The 15,319-nt window shown below is 51.5% G+C and overlaps 3 protein-coding genes across 3 annotated transcripts; all 3 read left to right on the top strand.

The window, feature by feature from the left end:
* Positions 1–762: 762 nt before the first annotated feature.
* On the top strand, positions 763–4,854 carry NECHADRAFT_63910 (uncharacterized protein; the record flags this gene model as incomplete). The annotated part of the gene is made up of 1 exon (XM_003039907.1): positions 763–4,854. One exon carries the CDS (start codon positions 763–765, stop codon positions 4,666–4,668), a length of 3,906 nt encoding a protein of 1,301 aa, XP_003039953.1. The 3' UTR covers positions 4,669–4,854.
* Positions 4,855–8,368: 3,514 nt separating this feature from the next.
* On the top strand, positions 8,369–9,163 carry NECHADRAFT_85510 (uncharacterized protein; the record flags this gene model as incomplete). Its single annotated transcript, XM_003039906.1, has 1 exon — positions 8,369–9,163. The coding sequence occupies one exon, from the start codon at positions 8,369–8,371 to the stop codon at positions 9,161–9,163; it is 795 nt and encodes a 264-aa protein (XP_003039952.1).
* A 2,067-nt stretch (positions 9,164–11,230) lies between these two features.
* Positions 11,231–13,060, top strand: NECHADRAFT_101789 (uncharacterized protein). Its single transcript, XM_003039905.1, has 5 exons — positions 11,231–11,295; positions 11,383–11,832; positions 11,885–12,013; positions 12,070–12,803; positions 13,007–13,060. The coding sequence occupies exons 1-5, from the start codon at positions 11,239–11,241 to the stop codon at positions 13,008–13,010; spliced, it is 1,374 nt and encodes a 457-aa protein (XP_003039951.1). The 5' UTR covers positions 11,231–11,238; the 3' UTR covers positions 13,011–13,060.
* The last annotated feature ends 2,259 nt before the right edge of the window (positions 13,061–15,319 follow it).

The raw sequence follows: 15,319 nt of genomic DNA, 5'->3' as shown, positions 1-15,319 counted from the left end.
CGAGCTGTGCGGTGTGTTTGTACATGTCAACGGGCATTTGTAGACCTTGGAAGATCCAAGCCTCGTCCAGAAATGGACAAACAAGACGCTTCCCCAACAGATTGGGTCGTCTGGGAGTGAAGCCTCACCAAGTCCCTCCTCTAAGGCTGAAATTAAGGGACTCGCCAAGGCGGGTAGACCCACCGCCACAAGAGGACTCCCAACGGTCGAGTCGGACACTGAGTCCGAGACTGCCGTAAGTAAGCTTGTGTAAGCAGGATGAAAGAATTCGCGTCAGATCAAGTAACACAGCTCGATGACTGGCTGAAGACGATCACGGTCTTGATGGTTGCGGAGGGTTATCTCAGCCTGGATTGGACCGTTAAGGAAGGTCACTTGTGGAGGTAAGGCAGCTGCCGAGGGCTGACATGTCTGCAAGATCTTGGTATAAAATGCGCCTCTCTCCGAGTATGACATGCCGATAGAAATCGGTCATGTTTAACTGCCTGAAAATCCAGCGCTATGAACCCTCGTAGTATTGAGGCCGCCAGAATCGGAGGACTGAGCCGGAGTCAAGAGTCCGGGGCATCACGTGAGCGCGCACTAACAATTTCCCCTCTGCCTTAGAGCCCCACAGAAGCTCCCTCGGCCTCTCCATGCCACATACCTCAACCACCACTCGACAGTATCGCGATACTCACCCCGCGCCGCCTCGAACATGCCGAAACTGGCCCATTGAACTGACTCCAATGGCGTCGCAACCAGCTCGACGATACTGCAACCATGTATAACCGCGAGTCCAAGATTATGCGCAAGCTGCTCGGCAAAGCCGCTCCCGAAACTCCAGCCGGCGACCCGAGCAACCTCTCCATCACCAGCGCGCCCGCGTCCACCATCGGGGCAGCGTTCCGCCCAACCAAGTCGCAAGATGCCGAGTATAAAGCAGGCGTGCCGATCCTTAGCCTTGATGTTTCCCCCGACCGACGAGCAGCCGTTCTCGCTGGCGCGCACATTCTCAAGACAGTGGTGCTGGACGATCCTCACAACTTCAACTTCAACTTTCGCGAAGGCGTGGACCTGAGGGCTGTTATAACCGCACAACCTAATACTTCAAAGGGTAGTCAGGTGGCAGATCAACTCAGCATACGGGATGTGAAATGGCACGGCGGGTCGACCATCTTCACGGCTTGCGCCAACGGCAAGATCTTTGCATACGATGTCGCAAGAGTAGGATCTGGCGCGGCTGAGCCCTTGGAATATATACAGATGCAGGAAGATTCTCGACAAGTCACTACTCTGGATGTTAACCCGCACCTCAAAAGCTGGCTTCTATCAGGCAGCCAGGACGGAATAGCGCGCGTTTTCGACACATCGACTGCCGTCCCAGGCCGCTCCGGCGGTGTTACCTTTCGCCAGCGCTTTGCGCCTCTAAAGTGTATCGATCCGGTCCGACAAGTCAAATGGTCGCCCAAGGTTGGACATGAGATGGCATGTTGTACGGAAGGCGGAGTGGTTTTGAAGTGGGATGTGCGACAACCAGCGAGGCCCCTACTGAGGATTAACGCCCACGAGAAAGCATGCGCCTCTATTGCATGGCATCCTGACGGAAATCATCTCGTCAGCGGAGGCGCAGACACGAAACTTCATGCGTGGGACCTGGGGAATACGGCCGACAAACGGCAGAAGCCAAAGTGGTCGGTTACAACACCTGCACCCATCTTCTCGATCGCCTGGCGGCCTGGCCTGTGGTCAGCCACAGCTCAGAGCAAGCGTGTTGCACAGGTCGCAGTTTCATATGATGACACTAGTTCTCGACGCTATGGAACATCGGCAGTGCACATCTGGGATCTAGCTCGGCCAACGATGCCGTATAAGGAGATTGAGAGGTTCGATACCTCCCCGGCGGCCTTGCTCTGGCAAGACCAAGACATGTTATGGACCGTGGGCTCGGATGGGCTCTTTACCCAATGCGATGTCGCCTTTGCTCCCAAGGTGATTGACCGACAGTCAACCTCGTCGATGGCGTTTTCACCCAGGGGCGACGTGATGATGTTTCTCGATGAGCGATCACATTCGCAGCGACCACGACCTCCCGTCACGCATCATGCCGAGATCGTACCTCGAGGGACTTATGGCTCTAGCCCCAATGCCCCTATGTTGAGCATCAGTAGAAGCGACTCAGAGGAGGATGTTGTCGGTAGCTTTCTTGGCCCTCGCCGAAAGTTGAGTCGAAAGAGAACGGCGGGGAGATCTGCTCCTATGAGCACAACTCCGCCATCTGGTCCGGGTCTTGGTGATGAGCACAAGCCCCTGGGGCTGGATCAAGCAATCAAGGTGACGGGTATCTTCAAGACCCAACAAACAATGGCCTTTGGGCGCCTACCTGCCTCACGAACGGCACAGATATACCAGCACCTCTCGGGGATTTACCTCGAAACGCTCCAACGTGAGCTTCCATACGTTAAGGATGGGAAACCGCTCATCAAACGGGTGGCGTCCATTCTAGAGCAGTACGCGAGGGCAGCAGAACACGTCTCACTCTTCAGGCTCGCCCAGACATGGCGGATTCTGTCGTATGCAGTCGACCTGCTCCTTGCACGACGCGCTCAATACCATCTCGACATTCGGCTCGGTCGGTTCCAGAAGGTGAAGATAGAAGATAGGAAAGGAAGTGGAAGACTGAGACCCGTTGATTACATTGCCAGTCGATACGGCGATGAAACACCCAGGCGTCCTTCTGCACAGAACGGTCTCGGCGGCCGCTCCCTAAGCACTCGATCCCTTCTGGCCCTCGGATTTGAGAGCACCTCAAACGTCCCAACTCCAGTTGCGCGACCGGCAGACGGAGCAGATAGCCAGAACGGGAACTCGCAACAAACTGGCAATAGATTGGCATCGGTCGCGTCCGATGGTTTCACGCTGGGGCCCGGTATAAACGACAGGTTCGAAGATACCCCTCGGCAGCGCCTCGACTCGGTCCCCGTGTCGGATATGAGCCATGAAAGTGAACGCTCACAAATATCTAGCACCGAGGGTTATGACTTTTATGATACGGAATCGTTGGCCAAGGCAGTGGACGTCCCTGCACCCAAGAAGAAGGAACCCTTGTCCTTGGGATATGCCGGTCCTGCCAGTCCCAACATCCGGAGAGTGACGAGACACGACTCGGACGAGAGCTTTGCTCAGATGTTTTCCACGTCTGATGCCACGAAAGAACGACCGACATCGACCCCGAGTGCAAGCGGCCCATGGCGATCCAGCCTCGCAAGGCACGCCTCGGATATGGACAAGGAGGGTCAAGAGTATCCCAGCCGGATACGCGGCGAGGAGGTTGATCCATCGACCGAGACCCCCAACGATTCACCCAAGCCACGCAGCAAGAAGGCCGTAATTGACTCTCCGGAAGAAGTGTTTATGATTTCACAGACAACAATGGGAACAGACGATACCATTCCCTCTCAGACCTCTGAGTTGGAGCTCGATATTCCAGCCCCGAAATCCGCTGAGCTGTCCCCGCCGATCGCTGAACAGCCTCCAGTTCCAGAACAACCCCCGCAGCCCGTTATTCTCGCTCCATCTAGTCACCCTAGTAGATCGCCGAGTCCGCTCAAGGGACCGTTTCCTGCCCAGCAAGACATTCGACCACATGTCATCGAGACGGACTACCTCCCATGGGACGATGATCCGCCCTACCCTCACCCGACCGCTGCCTCTGGGACAGACGCCGTTATCTCGCCCTTGGATCCATATTCTCTCATACTCAAGGCCCTAGACTACGAATCGCGGACCTCTGCTTTGAACGCCTCGGCCATTATTCTTCTCCTCAAGCCGCTGGTGCCGGAATACGTCATCGATCACTTCCAAGCCAGCGCCATTCTCCAGCAGCATCACTCACGCCTCATGCGAATGAGCCTCTTCATTGAGGCGTCCCTTCTACGGAACCTCTGCATTCAAGGATGGCCAAAGGGCTTGCCTGAATGGGGTGAGAACTACACGGCCATCTTTAGTCCAGCCCAACAAAACGGAAAAGTCAGCTTCTTTTGCTCCTCGTGCCGCAAGCCCAGAGAGCGCGACCCCAAGGATGGGCCCGATGCCATCTGGACATGCGAACGCTGCCGCACAGCCATGGCACCCTGTGCCGTGTGTCATCATCGAGATCCCGAACAGTCAAGCTATATCCCGGCTGAAATCGTCGCCGCCATGGATTCTCCTAGTTCCTGGCTGTCGGAGTGGTGGTACTGCCCTGGGTGCGCGCATGGTGGCCATGCCTCCTGTCTCCAAGCCTGGCATGCCCCCACTGAGCCGTTTGAGCCGAGCAGCGGCCCATCTACATACAGTGATGGATGCTGTCCCCTGGACGGTTGCGGACATGCCTGCCTCCCTGGCAAGTACCGAAACGAGACCACAACGGCTCGAGCTGATGAACTCGGCCGCGCCGCTGTGGAGAAGACACGGGTCAGGGACGAGCGAGCCAACAGCAGTAGCCGACGATCTAGCCCGCGGCCAGGAATGGATCGGGCAGTCAAGAGCGACGGGAATGACATCCCGCAGAGCCGAGCTGTGGGCATGGCACGGGAGGCCCTGAACAAGGGGACGGGCGGGATCCTCAGCTCAAGCCCGGGGAGGGTGGTGGCTACGGGGGAGAGGGAGAGGAGGAAGAGCGTCAAGTTTGCAGGAACGGACCGTTAGAATTGGCTGCGATGCATCATGGGTGGGCTCGTTGGGTGGTGTGCTCTTTACAGCATGGCGTACGGGAGACAAGGGATGGATCTGATGATGATGGGGACGTTGATGGATGATGGACCTTTGGTGACAGCGGATTATTACGAGGGGGGATACTAACTCACTACTACTAATACTATTTGATACCCAAGTACCACCACGTGTAATGCAACCCTGGGCCGTGCTGCAGGACGATCCTTGCCTGAGGCTTGTGCTCTGAAGTGAGATCCCTGGAGAGGGATAAACGAGATGCTTGCTCTGCCAAGCTTCGTCTACATGATCCCGGCAAACCCGCCTCCGCCTCACCGGATCCGACCCGACCCACTGACAGCCCGTGGGCTAACTGATGTTTGTGGGCCAAATTGAACGTCATTGTTTAAGCTGCATCTTTTCTTGGTGTTGTGCATGTGACTCACTATGATGGACTATGACTGCAATCTCAGGAAAGAATTCTGCCTGCCGAGTGGGTTACACAGGATCTACTACTGTATCCAGCATGGGTATCATTCATCTGTCAAGTTAACGTTGCATAAGGGGTGAGATTATCAACGTGTCAAGGGTGTAAGGGGGTTAATCTCTGGATACCTATATCCGTAAGGCGCAGGATATACCGAATGGGGAAGTGGACTTCCATAGCCAAGCAATGCAATATTGTATCAGTATCAAACCAGCAAAGTCCCTTTCAGCACTTGTGAAAACTTTTCCAAGTTTGGTGAACTTGTTCATATCATCTCAGGACTTTCGTGTCTTCTAAAATTAGGAAACGAATAAAGACGCATCGTCCAAGTTTCGTCCTGAGAGATGGTTTCTCATATGACGAAAGTGAGGCTGTTTGTACTCACCAAGAGTTGATCATTCTATTTTCAGAGGACTTTTGAGTCACGTCTTGGCTACCTCGTCGAGGTAGATGGGTTGCTGATGATCCTGTTTGGTTGTCTCTTGGAAGATGATAGATTGGGGCTCCTTAGGCAGACAGCAGCATCTGAGTCATGTGAATCACCTTCAAGTCCTGGCTGAACAATACAACATCCATTGTCTGGTGAAAATTCTGTGTGGCGAATATTCGGGCCAGGCAACATCCGGCTAGGTATCAGGTGGCCTTGCTTGCCTGGCTTGTTTCATGCAAGCTTGATGAGATTCCAATCATTGTGATTCATGATGAGCTTCATTTCAACCTCAGGATAGGCTTCAACGACATACAGTAGTGTCGAGGAAGGGCCCAATACCTTTGACACAATGATACAATGTGTGTCAGTGGGTGATGTCCTTGACACCCCCATGTTGTAACCATGGTGCCATGGCTATCCGGCAGGCACACACCTCAAAGGACATTCGTAGAGGAACAGTGGACTTCCACAGAGCTTCCAAGGATAAGGTCACTTCAGCTGACCAACTTGATCACTTAATCCACTGTAGTTGAGAGACATGAGGCTAGAAGTCGGCAGCGATGTACGCTTTTGGACATGAGATGGAGTGTCGATCCGAAAAAGCGCCTTAGCTGAACGTCTGGGCAGTACTTTTGAGTTACGACAGCCTCAAAACACCATAGTTCCAAACTCTCGAACATCAGGGCAATACTTCGGCCTGGTAGATGTGAGATTTGGCATACACGAAGGAGCAAAGCTTGGACGATATGCGCAGTGCGCAAATACCGCACCCGAGTACCGACCAAAGGTCCTTGATGATCTTCCTACAAGGTCATCTTGATTCTCTCGTGTCAATTCCCTTCTTGGACGAAATGACGTCTCACATTGGCACTTTGGCTCCAGTTGGGTTAGTTCTATTCGGAAGATCCTCGTGAGATCTAGATGGTTCGACCGTGGGTGACGTTGGTGGCCCCTGATGAGCTGAGGCGGAATAGAGAATCATGCAACGTACCGATGATCGAATCCTGCAATGTCAAATGTTCCTCCTGCAACCCTAGATCCGTTGTTGGTCCCGCCAGGAGGGATCACATGCTCCAGCTCACCAGGGGGAGAAGCCGTTAGACAAACTCTATACCCAGTCGAGCCTGCTTGGGCTGAAGAGGTTGTGTCGGTTTAAGAAGTCTCATTGGTAGCCCTGATTCTGGGATTAGATGTAGGCCTGGGTCCTTTCCGCGGATGGGTACCCACGATCGGGACCCGGATCAAGACATGTGTCATGTGGTGAGTCAAAACAATCAAGACACTGTTTCTGCCTTGTCTCTGCCTTGCCAAAGACAACAAATGAACCCAAAGATGCATGAAAGACGCGGATGAGTAGAGGATCTCGAGCGGCAACAAGGTACGAAACGGGAAGAAAAGGGGGAAGGGGGTGTTTGTTTTGGACTCTGATACCAAAGTCCGATGCAGAAACAACGAAACAACCCTTCTAAGCACTTTATAAACGAACCCCAAGACCATTCCTCGAGAGGGTAGCCAATAAAGTGATAACAAGCCACAACAAGCCACGTACGCATGGAGAAAAAAAGGAGCAGACTGCATCTGAGCCTCTACCAAAAGGACTGCGCCCTGGATTTCGGGATGGCGCAAGATGCATATGGGACACCATACCGAACCCTTGGGAGGTGGGTGGGTGTGAGAACCCGCCGCCGTCAATCTGGGCTCCGCTTTTTGGGCTGAAAAGTGTGCACAGCCTGTTTTACCGCCTGTCAATCGATGAGGCGTCGGGATCTGGGGGTGGTGGTGGTGGTGGCTTTCCAAGTATAGGAGGTCGGGATTGTGAGTTGTGGTTGGTTCACGGCGGACACCTTTGTAGGCTTCTGCAGGGGAAAAAGACGAATGTGGTGTAGGGGGGCGTGAACACGAACGATGCTTATGACAAGTGAGTGGATCGTGTGAGGCGTGTAGGGGAGATTGTGTGTATATGAAAGTGTGTGTTGAGCAACGCCGTTGGATAGCATCACCACCCGCCAAGACCCAATATTGCAAGGGACCGCGAAATTCAACTCGATTGGTAACCCACCCCTGGAACGCCATGTGGTACCAGCCACACTTCCCACCCCTCCCAATGACTCTCCTGTCGAGAGTTGATCATGACGTGTTGCTGCATGCACTGGACCCATGCAGCGCAGAATGGACCCGATTAGGGAAGGTCAAGGCTTCGAAGCTGTAAACCACACGACAAGGATGGGACCAAGTCAGTGTGGAAAGCTGTGGCTTTTACTGACAAGGACGGATCTTCGGTAGAACCAATCACTACCGATGTGCTTGATGGTTGTCGGTAGATGGAGCAATTTAGGGCTGAGAGAAAGAATCGCCTGGTGTTGTTTTTTGCTGACCTCGAAATGGCCTGGTGTGTTCTCTTCCCCCGGGGTGTGTCACTTTGCAATGGAGCCAACCAAGCCAATCCATTCAACGGCGCCCGCTAGTTAGTTGGGTAGGTAGGGAGGTCATCCATCCCGCTAGCTACCTAGAATTCTGGGCAAATTAGGTCATCCATACCAGACGGTCCATCAGGTACCTGAAAACGCCTACCGTGTTCCAGATCTGGGTCGAGTCTTGATTCTCTTCAAGATGGACGATTCTCTTGTATATAACACGGCCTCCGGTATCTCGTTGATCGAGGATATTCAGCAGCATTCGAGACATAGTCTTGAGACAAAGCAACAGACAGCAGATCAGCAAACACTCGATCAAAAAGCAACAGCAAATTCAACCCCAGGTTTCTCTTCAACACGACCAATATGCTCTTCCCACTGTTTGTACCTACTCTTCAGGACCCCTACTCTCTTGGAGAAGGATCTTGGAGACCGGATAGTCCTATAGAGATTCCTCACGAGGTGGCTCTCATGGGTCTCCCTCAAAACATACAATTCACCTGGATGAACTCTTCCTCCAGGATGGTTCTACACATCGCCGCCCCCGGTTCATCAGCTTTATACTCTGCCGACATGCCTCAGGGTTGGAACGGTCCAACGATTCTCTACGCTGGTTCAAGAGTCCAGGGCAGTCCGATGCTCTATGTCGAGAGGTCCGGCCATGAATCAACCTTTCACCTACCTGGTGTCCCGAGTTGCGGCATCATGCCTTGCCAGATCGTTCTGCAGTGCGAGTACGCAGACCCTGTTACCTGGTTCAGGTTCACCATGGTTGTCGGAGACGGTACAAACAACCACTTTGAAACTTTCGAGTGGCGACGTTCTACCAAGTCTGCCGGCAAGTGGAAACTTACACGTCTCGGACCCGGTGGAGAAGAAGACATGTCACAGCAATGGTATCCATCTCCATACGGCCAAGAATACTATGGTTCCCCTGCAGCAACGGACACTGGTTCAAGCAGCAGAAAAGAAACGGTGGCGATTCTCTCTGAAGAAAAACCATCGTCACGATCAAACCACAGATCCAAGGTTGGAGGCTTCCAATTCAAGGGTTCTGGCGCAACGTCTGAGCTTGGCTACCATTGGGCCCTGATGGCCGCCATGAGCGGCATCCTGATACTCCAGCTAATTGGTGCTGGGGAAAGCAGTGCGAGTGGTTGAGACAGACGCTTGGGAAACCAAACTAGTGTGTGGCGCACGCAGGGAAGTTTAGGAGGGTTCATGCAAGGAGTACCTAGTAATTGGGGGAGTGGCGTGCAGAGACAAGACATTTGGGGGCCGCGAGGTAAAGTGTTTATGATTGTATGGTTTTAATTATTTAGCTACATTCCTTTGATTCTTTAGATAGTTTGGTAGACTTCTCAGGAAGTATTTCATCTCGTCAATTCATTTACTATCATCGATACATTCGGTACCTTGAGCATCATGTCTTGTGAATCAATCGCTGTAGCCTGTTCGTGCCTGGAGTCTTGGCCGAGGCCTCCCTGAGTTTAGAGCCCAGGTGAACACGACATGCAGATCCGAAAATGGTCCATTGTCCAATGAGACAAGATTATCGACCCTGCAAGTGTTAGCTCTTTCAAGTTCCCACACGAGCTCTCGTGCATATACGTTGCGTCACGTTGCCCATGCGTCATTCATAGAATGTTGCACCTACGCAATCTGTTTGGTTGTTTGATCTACATAAGCGTTCTAGTCTATTCTTTTGCGAGGTCCAGGAACAGATGTGCCATTCGTTCATTTCTTAGGCTGTGTTGTGTTGGTACCTTCCAAGCCACACACGATGGATGCAAAAATCCCCGGTGTGGCATCGGGCATACCGGTGGCTGATTACTGTGGCTGGGGCTTTCACGATAGGGGTCAGATATGAGGCCTCGCGCCTGCTCGTGGGCTTGAAACGTTGAAAAAAGGAGCCGAATATGGGGAAGAGAAGGTATTCTGCCTTGTTGGATGAGTGGTTGTGCAATGGATGACTTGGAAGGGATGACTATGCAGTCGTGATGAAGAGACCTTTTGCTGCGTCAACGTGAGTCCCCTAATTGCAGAGTGGGTGTTGGCCTGTCGTTCTTGATAGGGTTCGTCGCCTGAGCAGGTGACGCACGCAGATCATCTAGTTGACGCACCACCCACTAAATAGTTCCCAACAATCCAGAAGACACTAGAAGACACGAAAGACTCAGAACAAGTCTTGTGTTGGGCATGGAGAGTATATACATCCTCTTGATGGATGTTACCCTAGAGTTACGCGCCACACATGATCGATGACTCCCGCTCTCGATGTGGCTTGACTGTCTCCCTCCCACATGCCGAGCTGTCAACCCGAAGGAGGACCTTTGGTGCCACCCTCTTCCCGTTCAACACAACACCACCATCCAGACTAAACCAATCCAATCCGCGTCTCGTCCAACGCACGGTTCCACTGAAACGCAAGTCACAAGCATCCCCTGTCCGGCCCCGTCCGGCGATATACAACTAACCAGGACACCAAGTGGGGAAGATTCCAGCCGCAACGGGCAATCAGTTGTCGCTTGGCGATGAGAGGCGATGAGATTGGTCCGTAGCCGCAGTTAAAGGTCTGACCACCCTGTCGCTGTCGACAGTTGGCGCTGGGCAGATTGGTAGGCTTTCTCTCCTCTCCGTCTGGGGCCATGCTCATCTTGATCTGCCGTTGGCAAATTACCGCTCTAGATTTCAGGGATTGCGTGACTTTTCCTCGTATCTATCCTCTCTTGTCCCTCTTACTCAGCGCGAAGATCCTTTTCACCAAGTTTAATTGGCCATCCCCCGAACGGAAGGGTTACAGTCCGGAGAGTTTGTCTCTCCGCGGATGCTCGCATCCATCTCAAACCCCCAAACCTTTTTTCTCTCAGACGATAACCGCGCCCTTGTCCTGTCATTTGAAGGATCCTTTTTTTAGCCGGGTCGGTTATAAGGCTGAGACCCCTGGGCCACTCACACACAGACACAGCCCCCCCAGGGCGGAGTTGGTTTTAATTCAACCTCAGCCCGCATGCTCGCTGCGGCCGAAAACCCCATGTGCTGCAACTCTGCAGGGACAGATCACGTCACGTGCTATGGAACCTTTGTTGGCATTGCTGATGCTGATGCGCGAGTTATATACCGACCGTTGTCACCTCTTCCAAACTCTGTAATCAGGTCAGCACATGTCATCACGTCCATCGCGTGTCTTTACTTCATTCCACTACCCCAAATACCACCGCCTGATCCCCTAAAACATGCCTGGAACTCCCTCCAGCACGGGCTGCGAAGCCTGTAGGAAGCAGAAGAAAAGGGTAAGCCCAGCCACGCCAGCCACCGCGCGGGAGGATGCGCGCCTAACGTTGCGACCCGTCCCACGCTAACCTTGGAGTGGTGGGCAGTGCGACAAAGTCCAACCAAAGTGCGGCCGATGCAAACGACTATCCATCAATTGTGTTGGGAATGGCGTCAAGCGATGGAAGTTTCAGTCTTTCGGAGTTGAAGATCAACGATTGACTCCAACACCGAGAAAAAGTCCCAGTAATGGCAAGACAAGAGTCGCGTCGTCGCTCGTTCACATCCTCGGCATCGAAGACATTCGATACGATCTACGTGCCTTTGGAGGCAAGCTCATCCCCGATCTTCCACAACAACTGGGCTCTAGTCCAGCCCTCGACGCCTGCGTTTCCGCCATGGTCGCATTATACAGATCTCGTCAATACCAGCAATCCAAGGTGGATGCTCTCTCCAAGTATGGCGAGGCTCTGGCCGCGACTCGAAAGTCAATACAGGACCCTTTAGAACCTGTCGTCACAAAGATGCGCACAGTTTCTGTCATGTACATTTGCCATGTGAGTACCTGCAAGCCACAATATGCACCCATCCAGCCACTAACGGCCTCAGTCTTGGCTTGACCGCAAGCACGCGGAACAGCATCGGGAAATGATATCACATCTCTTCCGTGAAGCCGTTGAAGCTGGAAAGGCAGAGGATATTGAGCCAGAATATTTCCAGGGACTGACTCAATTAGCAGTAAGTGTCCTTGATTTTATGTATTCTTGTACCGCATATTGACATCAAGGCTCTAGGTTCTGGCAAATATTCTCAACCCAGGGTTCGAGCTGGGCCCGTGGTTTTGGAATGCCTGCAAAAACACTGGCCCTCGGCCTTTTCGGTACCATCAAGGTACATTTTTGAGTCTGGAGCCCACGACAATGGCAGAAGCCGCAATCTACATTCGCTCGCCGAGGCGTTACCAGTATCAGCTTCGGTGCATGTACAATCTTGTACAGTCCGAAAAGGCGAGAATCCGCCAGCTCGTCACATTTGCAACAATGGCCACCATGACACCTAAAGCGCCACCCATGGCCATGAGGGTCCTCTCCTCATACCGATTTGCATGGGGTTTGCTCTTGGGTCTGGGTTCCATTTTGAACCACGTCCTACGGATATTCGACCAAGATCTAGACCTTGTTATGGAGTCACACCAATACGTCGACGAGGCCATCGTTTTGACGGAGCAGACTGCCCCTAGCCGACCCAATGGTGCTGCATTCACACCAGACTACCTCAAGATGGTTTGGGCATCCATTACAGATTCTTACCGATCTGCCGAGATCGAGGCAATTTTACTCGACTATGAAAACGACGTAGAGGGAGCTGAGTATCTAGAAGAGGCTCTGGCCATGAAGAGAAGGCTCTACCGGATGGCAAGACGCGAGGCACAATTTCAAACGCAAACACCACCAGAAGTGCCGATGTTGGGATGCATGCAAGACCCATTGGACGATGTGCGGGTCCATGATATTGGAGCGCCGAGCGAGTGTGTGATACTTTAGCGAGAGCTTACGTGAGAAAGAATGCATGCAGTAGGGTGGTTGTTCAGCTGGACAGGGGTACAGGAAGAATGGGCAAGCTTGAAAAGGAACCAATGAGCTTTGATGACAATATTTGTCACTTTCAAACACACAACTGTTGGTGGAATATAATGATGAATTAATTTGGACTTATGAGACTATGAATTAGGTAGACACAAAAAATTTCAAAAATAGGTAATTATATGAGTTAAGCAGCCCAAGCAGAGAGATGTTGGTCAGCCCACACAAAACATTGAAGCAGTCAGCGAGCCACATCCCGTACTTGAAACGATAAAGCTTACCGTCCATTCCCGTGCGGCTGACTTAAGGTTACTTGTATGATTTACCCGAGGTAACGTTACCAAAGACTACTCTTAACCCATCGGATGCCTTGTCAAGATAGGCATTTTCGAGTTCTCGAGTTGCAGCTCCAAATTTAAGCTCTTTCAGGTTTCAAGTTTTACCTTGGAACTTTGATGGGAAACACCTCTCCTAAATTTAGGCTCTTGGCTTTGCCTTGGGTTGCCTACTTTTCAAGTTGAAAACGCTTAGAGGTTAGGTACCCGTTACTTTCAGTCATATGATAAACTGCATCTGTAGTCAAGACCTCTATATGAATTAGGATTTGTTCCTTTTGTAACTTTGTATCGAAATTACTGCGAAGACTTTGTCGCTGAGCCTTAAAGGCCCAGGAAACTAGTTATGCTGTTTAATCTCGGGACTCATAGCTCAAACGAGTTGCAGACCAACCTGTAAACTCAAAGAAGCACCCTTGATCCCGAAAAAGCCAGGAAACTTGCTAATTATCCATCCAGAGGCTTTTGCTATACAGAGCTTCCAGAGATAGGAGTGCAAGAAAACAGTGGTCGAAGCGAGATCGACATCAATCCCAATGCAGCAACACACTGCGACGCCGCAAACCACGGCAGATAACGCATCGCATCCGTGCCTCATTGCGCCACAAAGGAAGGCACCCCTTGCAAACGGATCTTTGGTTCCATGCTTGAAGTGAGTTTTTCTGGCTAAAAGTGAGTGGTCAGGCTGGAGGATGACAAGCCTGTGAAGCTTTCGGATGCTAGGCTTCCGGCTTGAATATGCTTCGGTACTTTCTGAACCCGACGCAAGCCAAGCCTTTCTATGGCCAATTACAGGAGTTATTCTTTGAATGAGTTGTCAAGTTCTATTTTGAGGGTTGTAACCACACCAGTTTTAATGGGCAGCGTCTTGAGGATGGCATGCACAATGGTATTGGACGGACGAGGGATAGAATCGTAGTAGTTTAGAACTTAAGACACCTCTTGTATGAAACTACAAGCCAATAAAACGTGCGAGACTAAAGTCATGGTGAAAGGCCTGGTTCTTTGTTGTTCTTCCCAACATGGATTGATTCCCCGATGCCGATGGACCAGACAACACATTGATGGAAAGAACGTCGATAAGTAACGACGTACCAAGGGGCAAGAACTTGGCCTTGGTTCCAGAACCTAATTCACAATAGGCATGAGCTAATTTCAATTCCGGTTTGCAAGAGACCTTGCGTTCTCCGATGCCGGCTCAACTTACATGACAGAGTTTGAGCTAGATAGAAGAAGACATGCTTCTCGTTCGGGGAATAAGTAGTGGCATTAAGAAGTTGGCAGATATCTGGATAAAAGATACATTGGGCATAGCTTAATTTGATGTACTTGCTTATCACCGTTGTGGCTAAAGACGGGCACTAGTCGAACAACGTTCCCGTCCCTCGGCAATTGTCCAAAGTACCATTTGACAGCTACATAGCCGACTTCAGTTCACGCTTCCACCTTTTGGGTGAGTTTGTGGCGCATGTAAGAATGTTGCTTGTAGTTTGCAGTGCTCGTCCAATTCAAGCACTATACCTAGCCACCTGGACGTTCATTCTACCGAGTGAGTAGCATAGAAGCAGATGGGACTTTTATCGAAAGAAGAAAAGATGGTTTAGACAAATAACTGAAGAATAGTAGAGTACCAATACTATCATATGATTTAATCCCTGCTTTTACTTATTGCTAATTAAGTTTATTCTTTCTATTCCCCTCAGCATCCAAGTATAGGTGCATTACAAGTTGTAACTACTTGCCAGGCTCACCAGCATACCTCATCCGCCAGGTTGACCAGAGTATCGATCCGGAGATGAAGTACCAGACTAAAGTTCTTTGAAAACACTCAGATACTAACCCAGTTCTCGTCTTTATTGAGGTTTCTAAGCATCAAGTCTTTTCGGCGTCTTAGGGACCTCCTCAAACAATCCCCCCTCCCCCTCTGCACACACACACACACACACAATGCTGAATGGGGGACCGAAAGCCGGCTGGCGAGAGTCGTAAGATACAGCCTTACTCACCTGAATGGGTCATTGATCCCGAGACGTTTTCAGCTTGTTAATTTGATGCCGTCATCATGTGAAAGAGGGGAAACCAGGACAAGAGTGCCAGGTCGGATCATCGGCTCCTGATAGAGTCTA

This window comes from Fusarium vanettenii (assembly GCF_000151355.1).
Source record: "Fusarium vanettenii 77-13-4 chromosome 10 genomic scaffold NECHAsca_82_chr10_2_0, whole genome shotgun sequence".
In the NCBI taxonomy this organism is placed as follows: Eukaryota; Fungi; Ascomycota; class Sordariomycetes; order Hypocreales; family Nectriaceae; genus Fusarium; species Fusarium vanettenii.
The sequence above is the reverse complement of the archived record's forward strand: the minus strand, read 5'-3'. Positions and strand labels throughout refer to the sequence as shown.